Below are 19,854 nucleotides of genomic sequence, written 5' to 3' on the forward strand. Positions count from 1 at the left end.
TGAAGCCCTTGAAGCAAATCCTGGACCCATCCTGGATCTATCCTAGACCCATCCTGGACCCATCCTGGATCTATCCACGTGTGATTGGCTGTGGGTGTAATTACTTCTAACTTTGATCATCACCAATACGTCTGTCTTTGGGCCAGCTTGTACTGAGTCCTCATGTTGACTATTTCACGAAAAACACACATGCAAAGAATTTGTGATAACACTCCATGTAAAGAGCCAAACAAGAGTGAAAGCCAAATAGAATTCATTAAAACAAACTAACTGGGCCTCACGCGTTTGGCATTTATTAGCATTTTTTGACAAAGCGCTTGTTTAAATCTGGTTCAGAGATTCACGCATGGTAATGGTGTGATTTACATCAGCCCCCTGTGTCTGTTAGCTGTAACTGTGGAGGTGCTGAATAAAGTGTGTTAGCAAACATACACTGGACAAAGCTGATCTTTCAGCATAACTGCTCACTCTGTCACACCACATCACAAACACTGCGGCCTTGTTTAAAACGATTTATTGTTCAAAGAAACACTTGTATGATCACTCTAGATCTGTTTCTGCAGTGAGGAAGGGGGTATAAGGACTAAAGTGATTTGGGATCTTTAACAACGTCGGTCTGACAAAGTGTTTGACCCCTGGCTATAACCAAATATTCTGAAGAAAGGGACAGGAGCGCTTGCATGTTCCTGGTGCCACTGTGTGGAGCTCAGAGACAACACTGGTTCTCTGTGAGGCTGCTCATTTCTGCCTGACGTAACAACATGTTTTTGAGACACCTAATATTGTAGCTGTGCCACAAACCGATTTTGAGCTGTGTGTAATGTTTTTATCGTGCCTGTAATTTTTTCGGATTGTTCAGACCCCTGGTGGGCGGGGCCTCAACGGTGCTGGGCGGGGCCTCTCCTGTGCTGGGCGGGGCCTCTCCTGTGCTGGGCGGGGCCTCAAATGTGCTGGGCGGGGCCTCAAATGTGCTGGGCGGGGCCTCTCCTGTACTCCTCATGTCAGCTGGGAACAGCAGGCCTGCTCCGTCCTCCTCAGCCCTCTCTGGTCGGCTCTACAGAGGCACAAACATACAGCTGGCCACGAAGTAAGCAGCCAGCAGCTGATCTAATAGTGACTTCATCCCTACATACCCTTTACCCCTACACAGTGTACCAGGTCTACATACCCTTTACCCCTACACAGTGTACTAGGTGTACATACCCTTAACCCCTACACAGTGTACTAGGTGAACATACCCTTTACCCCTACACAGTGCACCAGGTGAACATACCCTTAATTCCTACACAGTGCACCAGGTGTACATACCCTTAACCCCTACACAGTGCACCAGGTGAACATACCCTTAATTCCTACACAGTGCACCAGGTGTACATACCCTTAACCCCTACACAGTGCACCAGGTGAACATACCCTTAATTCCTACACAGTGTACTACGTGTACATACCCATAACCCCTACATAGTGTACTACGTGTATATACCCTTAACCCCTACACAGTGTACTAGGTGTACATACCCTTAACCCCTACACAGTGCACCAGGTATACATACCCTTAACCCCTACACAGTGCACCAGGTGAACATACCCTTAATTCCTACACAGTGCACCAGGTGTACATACCCTTAACCCCTACACAGTGCACCAGGTGAACATACCCTTAATTCCTACACTAGGTGAATATAACCCTTAACATACCCTTAGTACTAGGTGAACATACCCTTAACATACCCTTAAAAACATAGTAAAACACACTGTGCTTGTCAGGCCCGTGATACCGACCTGTCCGGTTATATCTGTGCCTGCCACACCGGACGAACGGAACTCCGGTACCCAGAATACCGCGGGGGCTCATGTGACCCCCAGAGTTCAGACCAACAATTGCACTGATGGGAAGCACCTGTCCCCCTCCCTATAAATAGTGGGAACAAGTAGGAACTCATTGCTCCGTATTTGTTTTCATGCATGCGTCGCTGTATTCCGGGTGCTTATCGCTGTGGTTTTTTGGATCCGTAATTGTCAGTCCTCAGTTTGGTGATCGGTTCTTTTCCAGGATTTATTCTTCGTTATGTACGGTTTCCCGACCCTGTCGTGGGTAAGCTTCTGTTAAAATAAATCCTGTTATCATTCTGCAAGTGTCTGCTCATCTGTCTGGTCGTGACAGAAATACGGAGCCATTCACTATGCAGACAGCAGAGTCAGAGCCTGTAACTACTGCCCTGGCTAGCCAGGGACAGTTGCTGGGCCACCATCAACAACTTATACAAGAAGTGTCACAGTCCGTTTCCGAACTTATACATCAACAAAGCACCCAGCAGGAACAACTGGCTCAACTAAGTGAAAATCTTGCCCACCTGTCTGTTCGCGGTCTGGTACCGCCTGCGGAGACGGGCATGGACTATTACCCAGTGAGTAAGCCCGAGATATTTGAGGGAGATCCAGATAAATGTAAGGGTTTTTTGCTCCAGTGCTCCGTTTATTTCGAGAGCACTCAACCTAGTTCAGATCGGTCTAAGATCGCCTTCGTGGTGTCCCGCTTGTCCGGCAAGGCGTTGGATTGGGCTACAGCGGTTTGGGAGGATTTGCATACAAAGTCATACGCTGAATTCTTGTCAACCTTTCGCCGGGTTTTTGAGTTTACTAACAGTGGAATGTCGGAGGGTGAGCTGTTACTAAGGCTCAAGCAAGGTTCCCGTACCGCAGCTGCCTACGCTCTCGAATTTCGTACCATCGCAGCTGGGAGCGGATGGAATGAGCCGGCCCTTAAAAACGTCTACCGTAATGGTCTGAATCCTGAGATTCTTACTGAACTTGCTTGTCGAGATGATGAATCCACCTTAGATCAACTTATTGCTATGACAATCCGCTTAGACCAGCTGCTCTGCCGGCGGTCAAGGGTGACTCGCCGAACTCTAACCCATGAGCGCCGTGGGTCTGTACCACTGTCCTCAGCTCATCCGGAATATGCTGCCACTCCTCCTCCCCGAGTCAGCCCATCAGTTGAACCTATGCAGTGCGATTCCGGCCGCTTGCCGCCTGAAGAACGTCTGCGTCGTCTACACGAGGGGCTATGCTTATACTGTGGAGGAGCGGGTCATGTTAGGCGTGACTGTGGAAGGCGTCCCATGCGTAATCCAGCACCTACCTCTGGACAGCGCGTGGAGCCCGCTCCACGCGCTAGTGTGGTGAGTATTCACACAAATGGATTGGTTTCCAAGTCGTTCTGTATTCCTGTGGTGGTTTACGGCCATTCTGCCTCGCTTGTCGTTTCAGCCCTGATTGATTCTGGGTCTGAGGGGAACTTCATCAGCCAACGGACCACGGACCACCTTGGCATTGAAGTGGAGTCCCTGCCCAAATCGTTTCAAGTCCGCGCATTGGATGGGTTGCCGGTTGGAAATGAACCCATATCTTACGTTACCGTACCAGTTGGACTGCAGACAAGTTTTCTGCATTTTGAGCACCTACCCATGTTGGTGCTCCCTGCTTCGGATTTTTCTATTATTTTGGGCTTGCCGTGGCTAGAGAAACATAACCCAGTTATTTCTTGGACTGAGCGTGACATTTTGTCTTGGTCTCCCTTTTGTCGGTCACAATGTTTAAAGAACGCATCGGTAAGTGTTCACGCTACGTCAGTTGAAAGTCCTCAATCCCCTGAACATACCGTTATTCCAGCAGAATACGCGGATCTCGGTGAAGTATTCAGTAAGATCCACGCCACTAAGTTGCCTCCACACCGACCTTATGATTGCGCGATCGAGCTTATAGATGGCGTTCCGCTACCCAAATCCCGTGTTTATCCTCTGACGCAGGAGGAGGAGAAGGCTATGGGGAATTACATTGAGGAGGCCCTTGCGCAGGGCTTTATTCGCCCGTCCCAATCCCCGGTCGCTTCCGGATTTTTTTTTATAAAGAAAAAGGACGGTGGGTTGCGACCATGTATCGATTATCGGGTACTAAATAATGCCACCAAGAAGTTCGCGTATCCGCTACCGCTCATTCCCGTAGCATTAGAGCAACTTAGGGGAGCACGGTATTTTACCAAACTCGACCTCAGGAGTGCATATAATTTGATACGTATCAGACCAGGGGACGAGTGGAAAACTGCTTTTATTACCACAAGAGGACACTATGAATACCGAGTGATGAGTTATGGTTTGTCGAACGCACCGTCTGTTTTCCAGTCTTTTGTTAACGACGTATTTCGTGATATGCTCGGGAAGTTTGTGATCGTCTTTATAGATGACATTTTGATTTATTCTCCAGATTTGCCAACGCACATTTGCCAAGTACGGCAGGTGCTCCGTAGACTTCTTGACAACGATCTGTACGTCAAAGCTGAAAAATGTGAATTTCATTTAAGCACAGTATCTTTTCTGGGGTACATTATCAGTTCGTCTGGGGTGGTTATGAACGATCACAAGGTTCAAGCAGTTGCAGATTGGCCTGCTCCTAAGTCTGTGAAGGATCTGCAACGATTTCTTGGTTTTGCAAATTTTTACAGACGGTTTATTAGAAACTATAGTGCCATAGCCTCTCCGCTCACCGCCCTATTACGAGGGGGTCCGAGAAGGCTTAGTTGGTCTGGGCATGCGCAGTCAGCTTTTGACGCTTTAAAGGAGGCCTTTACTACTGCCCCGATATTGAAGCACCCTGACCCGGCCTCTCCGTTTGTGGTGGAGGTGGATGCCTCAGAGTCTGGGGTCGGAGCAGTCCTTTCCCAGCGAAGTGGGAACCCTCCTAAATTACACCCTGTAGCTTTCTATTCGCATAAGCTGTCGCCTGCTGAGCGCAATTATGGTATCGGGGATAGGGAACTTCTGGCAGTTAAGCTGGCGCTGGAAGAGTGGAGGCATTGGCTCGAGGGAGCTCTCCACCCTTTTACTGTACTTACAGATCATCGGAACCTAGAATATCTCCGTACGGCCAAGCGCCTGAATGCCCGGCAGGCGAGGTGGTCTTTGTTTTTTTCCAGATTCCAGTTTACTATGACTTTTCGTCCGGGAAGCCGTAACATCAAAGCTGATGCTTTGTCGCGCATGTATCAGGGAGAGGTGTATGAAGGTCAGGAGCAAGAACCCAAGACTATTCTACCGTCGTCTGTATTTGTATCTGCCATTCATTGGGAATTGGATGAACAGCTTGCAGAGGCTAATAGAGGCCGAATTAGGCCTGCAGGTTGTCCGGAAGGGAGGACTTACGTACCAGCTGAATTCAGAGATAGATTAATTACTTGGGCTCACTCTTCGCTTTCTGCAGGGCATCCAGGTGAGACACGTACAGCGCAGCTTATTACAGCTCGGTATTGGTGGGAGACTGTAAGGAGGGATGTACATAGGTTCGTGGCTTCGTGCTCAGTGTGTGCCCAATGTAAAACCCCGAAGACATTACCAGCAGGGAAACTTATGCCCCTGCCCATACCAGAGCGTCCATGGTCACATATAGCTATTGATTTTGTTACAGACTTGCCGACCTCGGAGGGCAACATCACTATCCTCACTATCATTGACAGGTTTTCACGAGGTGTTAAATATATTCCTTTCCCATCTCTTCCCTCAGCCTTCGACACAGCCAAGGCGTTATATAGTCACATATTCCGTCATTTTGGCATTCCGGAGGATGTCCTTTCTGATAGGGGTCCCCAGTTCACTTCTCATGTCTGGAAAGCGTTCTGTGAACATATCGGCATGAATATTAGTCTTACGTCTGGGTATCATCCCCAAAGCAATGGCCAGTGTGAGCGAGCCAATCAGGAATTGGGCAAATTCCTTCGTTTGTTTTGTCATAACAACCCTCATGACTGGTCTCAGTTTCTCATTTGGGCAGAAATAGCACAAAATTCACTGATTAATTCCACCTCAAAGATCAGTTCCTTTCAGTGTATGCTCGGTTACCAACCGCCCTTGGCTCCCTGGACAGCCGTGACGTCCAGGGTCCCTGTGGTGGAAGATTGGATGACGCGTAGTAGAGCGGTTTGGGAGGAGACGCATCGTCATATCTCGGAAGCTTTGTCTCGTTATAAGGAACAGGCGGACAGGCATAGGGCCGATGCACCCTCATTTCGTCCAGGAGATCGGGTTTGGCTCTCTACTAGGGACCTCAGGTTTGAGGAGGGTTGCAGGAAGCTCCAACCCAAATTTATCGGTCCGTTTCCCATAACCGACAAAATTAATGAGGTTACATTTCGTTTAGCGCTGCCCGTGAATTTTCACATTTCTAATTCTTTCCATGCGTCTCTCCTTAAGCCTGTGATTCCTGGCCCATTGGATGAGGGGCTGCCCAGTGACGTTCCGCCCACTGCCGTGGAGATGGAGGGGTCTCCCGTATACGCTGTGCGGGAGGTGTTGGACTCACGGAGACGGGGGGGAATCCTCCAGTATCTCATTGACTGGGAAGGCTATGGTCCTGAGGAGCGGAGTTGGGTTCCCGCTAAAGATGTCCTGGACCCCGGTATGATTGCAGATTTTCATGGTCGTCACCCTTCTAAGCCTGCTCCGAGGCCCAGGGGGCGTCCGAGGCAGTTCCTGTCTGGCTCCGGTCCTGACAGACGAGCATCTCCATCTCCCAGTCCATGTGGTTCCCGGTCCTCCACTAGTAGGGCGGGCCCCAGTTCCAGTGCGGTGGGTGGCCGTCGCCGTGGTCGTCCTCGCTCTGGTCCTCCCCCGGTTCTTTTGGAGGGGGATACTGTCAGGCCCGTGATACCGACCTGTCCGGTTATATCTGTGCCTGCCACACCGGACGAATGGAACTCCGGTACCCAGAATACCGCGGGGGCTCATGTGACCCCCAGCGTTCAGACCAACAATTGCACTGATGGGAAGCACCTGTCCCCCTCCCTATAAATAGTGGGAACAAGTAGGAACTCATTGCTCCGTATTTGTTTTCATGCATGCGTCGCTGTATTCCGGGTGCTTATCACTGTGGTTTTTTGGATCCGTAATTGTCAGTCCTCAGTTTGGTGATCGGTTCTTTTCCAGGATTTATTCTTCGTTATGTACGGTTTCCCGACCCTGTCGTGGGTAAGCTTCTGTTAAAATAAATCCTGTTATCATTCTGCAAGTGTCTGCTCATCTGTCTGGTCGTGACAGTGCTGGATCTAAAACAACAAAAATCATGTCATCGTCCAAATATTTACGGACGGACTGCTGTGATTCCTCCTTTTGATTTGAGTAACAAAAACAGCGCAAGATTCCAGAGTTTTGGTTCACTGTTGCTTTGATGTTTTCTAATTTAGTTTCTGTTCACTGTTCCTTTGATGTTTTATTTGTTACATTATTTACAAAGCAGAGAGATTTTTCACTTAGCCAAACAGCTTGAACCAGAAAGTCAAGAGTGTCCAATAGGAGAAGAGGGAGGAAGCACTCCCATTGGACAGTCACTTTGAGATGAAGTGTTTCAGGTCACTGAGATATTACTTCACCTCAACTTCACTTACTGTCACATTTTATAAAAGGCAATACAGATCAGCTCTTTGAGCGGTCTGACAATCACGGAGACCTGAGTACATGTAGTTCACTACACATACAAACAGTCAAACAGTCATTTCAGGACAACTGCTTTCACAAATTGAGGATTCCTAATGTAACACACTGATTACATTATTCTGGTTACCAGAATAACCTCAATCTCAATCATGTATATACTGTATACACTCACTGGCCACTTTATTAAGTACACCTTGTTAGTACCGGGTTGGACCCCCTTTTGCCTTCAGAACTGCCCTAATCCTTCGTGGCAGATTCAACAAGGTACTGGAAACATTCCTCAGAGAGTCTGGTCCATATTGACATGATAACATCACACAGTTGCTGCAGATTTGTCTGCTGCACATCCATGATGTGAATCTCCCCTTCCACCACATCCCAAAGGTGCTCTATTGGTCTGAGATCTGGTGACTGTGGAGGCCATTGAGTACAGTGAACTCACTGTCGTGTTCAAGAAACCAGTCTGAGATGATTCGCATTTTATGACATGGTGCGTTATCCTGCTGGAAGTAGCCATCAGAAGATGGATACACTGTGGTCATAAAGGGATGGACATGGTCAGCAACAATACTCAGGTAGGCTGTGGTGTTGACACGATGCTCAATTGGTACTAATGGGCCCAAAGTGTGCCAGGAAAATACCCCCACACTGTTGATACAAGGCAGGATGGATCCATGCTTTCATGTTGTTGACGCCAAATTCTGACTCTACCATCCGAATGTCACAGCAGAAATCGAGACTCGTCAGACCAGGCAACATTTTTCCAATCTTCTATTGTCCAATTTTGGTGAGCCAGTGCGAATTGTAGCCTCAGTTTCCTGTTCTCAGCTGAGAGAAGTGTAGCCCATCTGCTTGAAGATTTGACGTGTTGTATGTTCAGAGATGCTCTTCTGCATGCCTCGGTTGTAACAACTGGTTATTTGATTCACTGTTGCCATCTGTCCATTCTCCTCTGACCTCTGACCTCAACAAGGCTTTTGCTCCCACAGAACTGCCAGTCACTGGATATTTTCTCTTTTTTCTATATTTTCGATATTTTCTCTCTGAGCATTCTCTGTAAACCCTAAAGATGGTTGTGCATGAAAATCCCAGTAGATCAGCAGTTTCTGAAATACTCAGACCAGGTATGCGAGGTATGAACTGTTTTTTGTTTAATACTATCAACACCCATTTATTCTAAAGAGGTTTGTCTGGGTCTTCTTCTATCCATCAAGGATGTAAACTTGAAAATACATTTTACATTGCATGAATTCCCCTTAAAAATAAGATGTAAACCCAGACACAAATTCAGCAAAAGTTCAAATTCCGGTGGCTGGCTAAACAGCACCTCCTTTGTCCAGCATGAGGAAGTGCAGGTTAAGGCAGCCATCAAATTTTCCTCATTGGGACAAGATTGTTTTGAGCTAATCCACTTTACTGTGGTAGGATCACAGGCATAGATACAGTCATTAGAGCAGTCAGACCTACACACACAGATGCAAATATGCACATACATCCATGCCCAGAAGGTAGAGCAACAAAGGGTTAAAACTGCCAGCTAATAATGCGAAGAGAAAGTCTTGAGGGGACTTGCACTTAAAGAAAGATAAAAATACAGACACACGCATACAGACACAGCCACACAAAGGTTTGTAAGAGTGCGCTCCATACTGTTTCAAAAGCTTCATAAAGTTCAGAAACAGTTGATTCCACAAGGCATTCTGGGATATGTGCATGCCATGAGCCTCTCAAAGGGAGGTGGTACTTCCAGTGGTCCATTTACAGCACAGATCTTACTGCTGTAGGACCGGCCGCCGTCCCTGTTAGCACAGATCTTACTGCTGTAGGACCGGCCGCCGTCCCTGTTAGCACAGATCTTACTGCTGTAGGACCGGCCGCCGTCCTTGTTAGCACAGATCTTACTGCTGTAGGACCGGCCGCCGTCCCCATCACCCGGCGAGTATCCACAGGCATAGATAAGTCACATAAATCAAACATAGCAAAACGATCAACATCAGGGTTTAAATGGGATTAAAAGTGTGTCAGGCTCTTCTGCAATTGTGCTGGTAGCATGCTGACGATGAGTGAGAAAAGGTCTCTGATAGGCTGAGAGGATCCCTGAGGTTATTGGCTCTGGTCCTTAGGGCAACTGCCCTGATTGGCTGTGCTAGGGGAGAGGGCTGGTCGTCGGCTGGCAGCTCCAATCTCTCCACTTCAGCAGGGTTGAGGGACGCCCACTGAGCCTCTACACACACACACACACACACACACACACACACACACGTACACACACGTACACACACGTACACACACAGAGGGCTCTTCTCTTCCATGAAACCTGGGACTGGCCTGATGGTCTCCCCCCACTTCAAAGCACCTTCCTGGGCATCCGTTCAGGTTCTCAGCTTGAGGATGATGGTGGCCAGGATGATGAAGAACGTGTTCCAGCCCAGAGTGACGGCAAAGCCGCGCCACACCATCATGCGGGACAGACCCCATCCTGCAGGGGAATAACACAGTCAGTCAGGACGCGGGACAGCGGGACAGCAGGACAGGGACACCCACCCTTTAGGCTAGGGATAGTCTTATTCACCAAGGCCCGGTGTGGCGCCCACACCTGGACTACACCTGCACTACTACACCTACACCTGCACTAGACCCACTTAGAGTGACACACCTTTAACCTCATTTAATAAACTCTTCTAATGTATTTAAGTGATTTTGGTTGCCATAGTTAGCTGGTAAGGTTTCTCTTCTAGTCCATAACCCATCGCGAGAAGACATAAGAGGGTGTGAAGGGTTAAAGGGTTAAAAGGTGTATTTAACCGCGAACCGTGACCATTATATCTGGGCCCGCTTCCATCCCCCCCAGTTAATTTCCTCTCCTAATTAACTGCAATAAAAAAATCAATAAAAATTGAGATGACAGTACAGCTTTAAAAATAAACAATATCTGTACTAGATAACTTCTTAAGCAAAATAATGTTCCAACAAAATAAGGTTCACAGCTCCGTGTTCCTCGGAAGTGGAATATGTAAACAACGCGCACAAGGACATCAAAGGACTGAACCGAAACTAGCTAGCGGTGGTACGCTAACGCCAGCTAGCGGTGGTACGCTAACGCCAGCTAGCATCGCCACAGCAGGCGGAAATAATCATACAGTTAAGCCCGCCCACTAAGAGGGAAGATATGATTGGTCAATTTTGCCGTCATTTGAAACTGGTATTGCGCTGAATTATAACTGCCAGGCCCTCTGTAAACGAACAGCGGGCATCACAGTCCTGATAGGGAGAGACACAGGCTCACAGGCTTCCACTTAACCCCTCACCTTCCAACACAGGTTGAATAGACACGGGTGAATAATTTGTTTACTTATATTTTTGTAATTGTTTAGATGTCAATTGTCAAACTTTAAGTAGATAAAATAAAATTGGATAAATTGTATTATATATATTTATGTCTTAAGAATATTTTAGGCCCTCTGAGAGGGCGTAGAAGGCCCTGACGGTTCCCCACTGATTTAATCTGAGATGCACAGCTAGACTCAGTGAATAATTAAGAAAGAGATGACAAACAGTGGAAAGAGACAGAGAGGAAGGGAGGGAGAGAGAGTGAGAGACATGCAAAGAAAGAGTGAGATAAAGAAAGGCAGAGGGGAGGTGTGTGTGTGTGTGTGTGTGTGTGTGTGTGTGTGTGTGTGTGTGTGTGTGTCCGCGCGGTGGTTGCTATGCTAGTAGGAGTGTTAGGTGTCCATGTTGTCTGCTGCAACATAAGATCATCATAGAACACAAGGGAGATACGAGGCTCACTACAGTGTGTGTGTGTGTGTGTGTGTGCGTGTGTGTGTGTATGTGTGTGTGTGTGTGTGAGTGTGTATGTGTGTGTGTATGTGTGTGTGTGTGTGTGTGTGTGTGTGTGTGTGTGTGTGTGTGTGTTTACTTTGTGGAGTAATGGTGTGTGTGTGTAAGTATAAGATTTCCACTAAACATGATGCAAGAAGCGCGTGTGTGTATGTGGGGGGGGGGGGGGGGGGGGGGGGGGAATGTATGTGTGTGTGTGTGTGTGTGTGTGTGTGTGTGTGTATAATTTACCTCGGTACATGATGCAGCGGAGGGACTCAGATGCATATGTCTGTGGTAGCACCAGACTCAGGTAACGTAGAGGATATGGAATACACTCCACAGGCCAGATCACACCTACAGGAGAGAAGAGTGTGTTTGAGTGTGTGTGTGTGTGTGTGTGTGTGTGTGTGTGCATGTGTGTGTGTGTGTGTGTGTGTGTGTGTGTGTGTGTGTGTGTGTGTGTATATGTGTGTAAGAGTGTGTGTATGTGTGTGTGTGTGTGTGTGTATGTGTGTGAGAGTGTGTGTGTATGTGTGTGTGTACGGTAGTTTACAATAAATGAGGTCTGAACCCCAGGGATAACCTCCTCCTCCATCTCTCAGTAATCCACTTAGTGCTGTTCTCTCTCTCTCTCCCTCTCCCTCTCTCTCTCCCTCCCTCTTCCCTCATGTTTCACTATCTCTACTTCCTCCAGTCTTCTGCTCCATCTCATCACTCCATCCTTCCCTCTACTGATCTCCCTGGACCCACCAAGCTCATGTTGCACTAATGTTTTCCTTATCGTGTAAGGAAGGAAATCACAGCCATCATTAGAGCCACGTCACGCGCTGACAGGTGAAATGAGACCGGCAGGAGAGACGTCTCACGTCATCTGAGACCGAGCGACCCCGTCATACCACTGATGATGAGAGACGTCTCACGTCATCTGAGACGGAGCGAACCAGTCATACCACTGATGATGAGACGTCTCACGTCATCTGAGACGGAGCGACCCAGTCATACCACTGATGATGAGATTGGGGTAGAAGACGCCGAGCGCCGCCTGATTGGCTGCCTGCTCGTCGTCGATGGCCGAGGAGATGACCAATCCAAAGGAGATTCCAGTTACGCCCTGCAGAACTATCAGGGTGACAACCAGTGCCAGGGATCCCTCATTAGGGATCTGAGAGAGAGAGAGAGAGAGAGAGAGAGAGAGAGGAGAGAGAGAGAGAGGGAAAGAGAGAGGAGAGAGAGACAGAGAGAGAGAGGGAAAGAGGGAGAGAGAGGAGAGAGAGAGGGGGAGAGAGAGAGACACTCTTATCTAGAGCATATATCCAGATTACATATTTATCAGTGTGACAATACACGGGCTCCCTGGGAATCAGTTGCTAACTGAACATGACCTAGCTGTTGGCCACGGGGTCTAGAACTCCAACTGTGTGTGTGTGAGTCTAAAAGGATCCAATCAGGATGCAAACGTGGGGGATTAACACTTACATAAACCGTACACTTAGGCACGCACACGTACCTTGAACACGAGCAGGATAAATAGAAGCAGCAGGATGATCTGGACACTGATGACTAACAGCTGAGAGAAGAGATGTGCCAACATAGTTTCCAGCGAGCTCACTCCTAGAGGGAGAAAACATTCACAGAAAACACGAGCCCACTTTAACGAATGGGAACACGCGCCCTCTAGTGGATGTTCTAAGCATGTTCATCAACTCGCTCCAATTTAAATTCAACAAAATCCACCCACTGCGTTCACTTCTCTTTCAGTGAGAAGCGGACCTTGTGTGTGTTTAATTTATGCTCTGCAGTGAGGGCAGGCTCATATGAAACAATGTCAAACCCCACCAGCGCTTTTGCAAAGAACTGTGGGAAATCTGTGCTAATAGAAGTTTACTATCTGTTCCCACAGGCTGTTTGATTGGAGGCGGGGGAAAATAAGTGAGGGCGGAGCCACAGCAGGAAGTGGTGCTCGGGGATTCAGGCTAAGGGAGGAAGGAGGGAGAATGACCAGCTGAGCAGCTCCTCACCTGCCACCCAACACCTGTCCATCAACCCCTCCTTCCTCTCCAGGACGAAGGACAGCGCAGTCAGACCCACCGCCAGGTAGAAGGTGATACTGTGGGGAGGGGCAAGGGGCGGGGCAAGAGACGCACACACACACACACACACACACACACAGCACAACAAAGAGGCACACACAGAGTTAGTGTGTGTGTGTGTGTGTGAGAGAGAGAAACACACAGAAAGAGAGACCTTAGTGATTTGAATCTTTTGACAACATTATGCATTAAGTCCATTAAATTAAACTGTTAAATAAATGTTTGTAAAGACAGAAGGCATAGCGATATTCTTGTGTCATACGTCTCTCTCACACACAGACACACGTCTGACAAACACACATGTCTGACATACACACATATGACAAACACACATGTCTGACATACACACATCTGACAAACACACACATGTCTGACATACACACATCTGACAAACACACACATGTCTGACATACACCCATCTGACAAAACACACACATGTCTGACATACACACATCTGACAAACACACACATGTCTGGTATACACACATCTGACAAACACACGTCTGACATACACACATCTGACATACATGTGGCTTTTTCAGTTGAGATTTACTGAGGTAATTAACGTGCATTAATTAACAGTAAGCATGGTAGTTTAGCCAGCTAGGCTAATGTTTACTGTTTAAAGAGATTTTACCTCAGAACTGCTCCAGGTGTCACAAACGTGGTGAAGTCTGTGTTCTGACTCCCGTATACGGGCTCCTCAAACTACCCCAGAACAGAATGGTCACAGATACAGAGAGAGAGAGAGATAATATACACAGACCACAGGTACAGAGAGAGAGAAAGAGAGAGAGAGAGAGAGAGAGAGAGAGAGAGAGAGAGAGAGAGAGAGAGAGAGAGAGCGAGCGCAGCACACAGGCCACAAATACAAACAGAGGGATGTGTAGCACACAAAGTGGTAGAAAGAAAAGTATTTGTGATGAAAAAATGCATCACAGATAAAATCTATAACATGCAATGTGATGTCAAGAAATGTCATGCACTCAATTTAACACTACAGGTCAGTAGAGCACAGCAGGACACAGAATCAACGTTACAATGTGCATCAACGTTACCTTAACGGGGACTGAAACCAGGTAGGCCAGACTACCCATTTTATGTTCAATGAAGGCCTAAGACACACACACACACACACACACACACACACACACACACACACACACACACACACACACACACACGTTGTGTACGATTGTGTACACACCCCGGTGTACAATAACATGCATTAAATAAATACAGCATGTTATTATTTAAATGATTTGGGTTACATGACTAATAAAGAAGTAAACCAGTATTATTATGGTAATGTACTGTAGCTTTGAGAGCCACAGTGTAGCCGTTGGCATTCAAACTTCACCTGAAATGCTTCATGAAGCTTCTTTTGCAGCATTACTGCTATTTGGCGATCTAAAAAATAAATAACACACACACTATTCTGACCTAATTACAGTTTTGTACTTAATGCATTTAAACAGCACCCTCTAGTGGTGACTCTACATGGTTCCAATAAGACGGTGATTCCCAAACTTTTTCTGCCGTGCCCCCCTTTAGTAGATGAGAATATTTTTGCGCCCCCCCATTGACTAGGGATGTGTTGAAAACTTACAAAAACAATAGGTTCACAACTTTGGTCAAACATGAAAAAAATAAACTGCAAGAAACCTTTTAAATGGTTCAAGAATTCTAAATATTATTTAAAATAAATAAGGAGATGAAATAAGAGAAACAACAATACATATGCGGCTAGTTTGCAAGCGCAGACATCACGCAGAGCACAAAGCATGTAACGGCCAGAAATATGTGTACTGTCTCTTTAAGGGAGCGAGTTGAGCGCGCGTATGGAATATTGTTGTTTTAGCTTTCTGCCGTAGACCGAGTCAGACCACTGCTCTTTATTTTATTTCTGTAAGTAACGCATTAAATGAGCTTTGGACAACTCACCAGTCCATGTATGAACAGTGAAGTATTGCTGGAGCCCAGGTCAACCAGCAAATAAACGGACTAAGTGGAATACCGCGCGAGTATTAAGTATTAAGTATTAAGGTTGAACTAACTCCGAAAAGCAAGCGTTACAAGCATAGAATTAGACTAATAGATCTGTTTTTATGGATCGGTCACATTGTCCCCGATACCCGATCTAGAATTGTTTCAGATATTAATATCGGAATCGGTGCATCCCTAATATTGACACATGTGCACGTTTTACTTTCAAGCTCCGCGCCCCCCTGCAATAGCTCCGCGCCCCACCTAGGGGGCGCGCCCCCACTTTGGGAACCACTGCAATAAGAGATACTGTATCTGTATCTGTAGAACTCACTGGTCAAGTCCAGCCACACGTGCAACAGACCCCCCCTCAACCACGTCTCTGGTGACTCTGGGCTGTAACATTCTGTCAATGCAGAAAGAAAAATAATCGTTCCATTAATATCCAGCAACTACTGTCTCCAACAGATATTTACATTGTATTTCCAACATATTTACAATGACATGTTGACAATATGGTACACATTTACACACTCATGATAGTGCAGCATGTATAATCGATTTAATACAGAACATATTTGATTAGACATTCAAAAAACATTCAGAAACCATGGGGCACAAAATGGGAAAATGCCCCCAAGCCCTCTCCATGCAGGCGTTAGCTAGACTGAGCCTGAACACAGTGGGGTCCCTACAGGACTGGGGTATATATATGTATATATGTACCCTATATATATATATATATATATATATATATATAATAGTATATATTATTATATATATATATATATATATATATATATTATATATATCCACATATCCATATAAGACTCCTTGATAAAACTCGTACCACTACATTCATGTACCTCTAATGTAACACAAACTGTAAGTCTGTAAATTTTACTACTGTCCAAAACCTAATAAAAGAGATACACACACACACACACACACACACACACACACACACACACACACACACACCACACACACTCATTCAAATATTGAAAAACTGTTCTGCTCGGAGGAGATGGGGAGTCCGTTGCCATAGCAGTGAAGTGTGTCTCAGGTGTGCAGCACTTAAGGAAGGTGACACACTGTGTGACACTAGTACCTTCCCAGCATGCTCTTTGGCACAGTCACATGACACCGGCAGCTCAGTTTGAATAATCACTGATCTATGGGATTTTTCATGGACTTTTTAATTTTTCTCCTTTTTAAATATCATGTTTTGAATGACAGAGACAAGACAAGCAAACGAGGAATTTCTTGCTTTTCCTGCCCGATGCAGACTTGAAACTATGCATCCTTTACCAAGCACACACACACACACACACACACACACACACACACACACACACACACACACACACACACACACACACACACACACACACCTTTCTCTCTCGACCCTCTCTGTCCTTTCCCTCCTTTAATTTCTCTCTTTTATTTCTCCTCTCATCACGTTTGACGTTTTCTTACGCAACTAGACTGTGATGTAATATCAGGTAAAATGACCCATGTGTCTTCATAGATCAAATGTTTCATGTGTCATTTCTCACCATGTGTTTCAAACCTATTCAGATCACAGTCTCGTATTACTCAGAACTCCTAAACATCTCCACACAGTACAGGCCAATAGCAGGTGTTGTCCAGGTATGTCCAGTAGTAATATCTACAGCTTGGACCTTGGAGTGTTCTGGACAAATCCCGGACTGGAGACTGAAGACTCATGTAAGACCTAAACCATCATGTAAGACCTAAACCATCATGTAAACTGTGAGCTGGGGTTATTGACAGGACTCTGGTTTCTTCATCATCTAACACTCAGTTCAGTTGAGCCTGAAATAAGGACCACTGGACCAATGGAACCAGCACCAGCTCCGACGTTCACACAAGAACGCTGCACAAATCAAATCGCACTGAATCTAATCAAATCACACTGAATTGAATCAAACCAATCTGATCTCAAACTGGATCAAACTGGCCTGACTCACTCGGAGTGCCAGTTTACCTCTTGGTCAGGAAACCGGTGAAGTTCTGGCCAAAACTCAATAACTCCCCAGTACTCTCCGTTATAAATGCCTTCCATAGCCTCAGAATGGAGACGGCCACCTGCAAGGACATTAAAACATTGAAGTTGAACAATGTATAAATCATAAATATTTCCTCTTTTTGTAGTATTGTATTACAGTGTGCAATTGTATCATTAATTTTCTAAATTGCAGCACAATCAGAAATTACTTTGATGAAACAAGAATATCGTCACTTGTGTATACAATAACTAACTGTAATAGACCAATATCAATAATTTTATGAAGAACTGATCAATAATCAGTAATAAGCACTGCAACTCCACATTATATGTTTCCCCTTTATCACACGTGCCATCAGACCACAGTCTCAGGTCTTCTCCTCTATTAGGAACACAGCTGTGACTGTGAGCTTCCACCATGACAGTACAGTTAGACAGAAGTGACGCTATCTGCTATATTTGTTTACAGCTGTGAGAGCCAGTGAGAGAGACAAGAGTGAAAAGCTCGGTGTTGCTAATAGATGCTTTCTAGTTAATTGCACATGCATATGCATGGTTATACGTGTTAATGAATATGGTTTTGTATCATTGTTGTTTTTGAACAAAACACATAGCAGATTAACAGAAAACATAATATTAATATTGCTATTATTAGTAACTGCCAACTGAGAAATTAACATTAAATACTTTAAAATGTTTATTTTCTTTGTAACTTTATTAGTACATTGCAGTATCAGTATTCAAAAGATCAAAAGGCATATGATCATATGATCCTGCAGTATTTTTACGTTATTTGTGGGTAACATGAGTGAATTAATCCAGCACACAAATGAGTTGTTTCTTTTTGTTTTCTAGTTACCTTTTGAACATGGTTATAACAAAACTCACTAAACTCGTCTGCTGTCTTTTCATGGTTTTTTAAGATCAGTCAGCACAGGCTCACACTGGACATTCAGCCAAACTAACAATCAGTAACCTAAAATCACAGCTGCGACAAATCTGAAAATGTACATATAAATGAAATAAAACATAAATTATTAATGATTTCAATCTTAATCTCACAATATCGTGATACAGCTCTAATTCTGATGTATTGTGCAACCCTGAGAAAGTCACTGGGCACCTGATGGATGCTTGTGTTGTCAAGGAAGTGGAGAAGCGTGTGACTGTAGGAGCTTGCACTGGTCTCGTTATTGACCACGGCCACCTCGATCCCCTGCGGGTCTCCACCAATACACAAACACATCAAACAGATCTGAATCACGGGCAGCAGGAACTGGAAACAGAGAGAACTGCACAGGAGGAGAGAAAGAGAGAGAGGGAGGTGGGGAGAGAGGGAGGTGGAGAGAGAAAGAAGAATGTAAACAATGTAAAATGTAAAGAAAATATGTTTTTGTACTCAGTGATCTAAAGAAATACAAATGTATATCAGATTGATAACTGATTCATTCAATATTCATTACCCCGGATTTCTCTTCATTCTCACCAACGTTTTGATCGTCAAAGCTACAATGTTCCGCCATTTTGGAATGACATGTCGTACTTTCACCTTCCAGTCAACTGGACACACACACACACACACACACACACACACACACACAGGATCATGAAGAGTTGGTCTAATTTATATTTAGATATTTAGGGCACATTTAAGTGCTCCTCCTGCAGTACCTTTTGGAGTGTGTGGGGCTGCTGGCGGTGACCTCTGACCTAGGATGGGTGTCCTGCTTTCGTCCTCCAGGCTGTCTGGAGAGGGGCTGCTCACCTGGGGAGGGGCCTGGGGGCAGTTAGCCTGGTGAGGGGCCTGGGGGCAGTTAGCCTGGTGAGGGGCCTGGGAGCAGCTGCTCTTTGACTCTATCTGGTCAGAGTCCTTACAAAGCTGCAGAAAGGCACTCTCCAGTGTCTGATAGGAACATCAGCACAAGCACCACACACATGCACACACACACACACACACACACACACACACACACACACACACACACACACACACACACACGTATACAAGCCCCCCACCACACGCACGCACGCACGCACACACACACACACACACACACACACACACACATACAAGCACCCCATCACACACGCACATGCACACACATACAAGCACCCCACCACACACACACACACACACACACACACACACACACACGCACGCACGCACACGCACACGCACACATACAATTTTGGATTAGATTAGATTTTTTAGATTACATATTGACTGCACACAACTTCTAAATTTGTTTCTCAGAAAGGTGTGTGTGTAATTTTGTTTGTGTGCATGTGTTTATATATATATATATATATATATATATATATATATATATATATATATATATATATATATATATATATATATTATTGGTGGGACTTTAATGCGTTAATTTCGATTAATTAATTACAGGAAAATTAACGCACTAAAAAAATTAACGCATTT

The 19,854-nt window shown here is 45.7% G+C and overlaps 1 protein-coding gene across 3 annotated transcripts in view; it reads right to left on the reverse strand.

Annotated features, from left to right (window-relative positions):
- Positions 1-331: 331 nt before the first annotated feature.
- abch1 (ATP-binding cassette, sub-family H, member 1) overlaps positions 332-19,854 on the reverse strand; it is a 30,726-nt gene continuing 11,203 nt past the window's right edge. For 2 of the 3 annotated variants that reach the window (XM_076977540.1, XM_076977541.1), the window contains exons 8-20: positions 19,086-19,317; positions 18,878-18,974; positions 18,538-18,706; positions 17,394-17,494; positions 15,717-15,788; positions 14,757-14,829; positions 14,455-14,511; positions 14,034-14,104; positions 13,325-13,413; positions 12,814-12,917; positions 12,309-12,468; positions 11,556-11,660; positions 332-9,963 (exon numbers count right to left, since the gene is read on the reverse strand). In XM_076977540.1, the coding sequence (XP_076833655.1) occupies positions 9,857-9,963; positions 11,556-11,660; positions 12,309-12,468; positions 12,814-12,917; positions 13,325-13,413; positions 14,034-14,104; positions 14,455-14,511; positions 14,757-14,829; positions 15,717-15,788; positions 17,394-17,494; positions 18,538-18,706; positions 18,878-18,974; positions 19,086-19,317 (1,437 nt within the window). In that variant the 3' untranslated portion in view covers positions 332-9,856. The remainder of the gene's footprint in view (positions 9,964-11,555; positions 11,661-12,308; positions 12,469-12,813; positions 12,918-13,324; positions 13,414-14,033; positions 14,105-14,454; positions 14,512-14,756; positions 14,830-15,716; positions 15,789-17,393; positions 17,495-18,537; positions 18,707-18,877; positions 18,975-19,085; positions 19,318-19,854) is intronic. The other variant, XR_013121770.1, reaches the window with a different exon arrangement.

This window comes from Brachyhypopomus gauderio, chromosome 17 (genome assembly GCF_052324685.1).
Source record: "Brachyhypopomus gauderio isolate BG-103 chromosome 17, BGAUD_0.2, whole genome shotgun sequence".
NCBI lineage: Eukaryota > Metazoa > Chordata > Actinopteri > Gymnotiformes > Hypopomidae > Brachyhypopomus > Brachyhypopomus gauderio.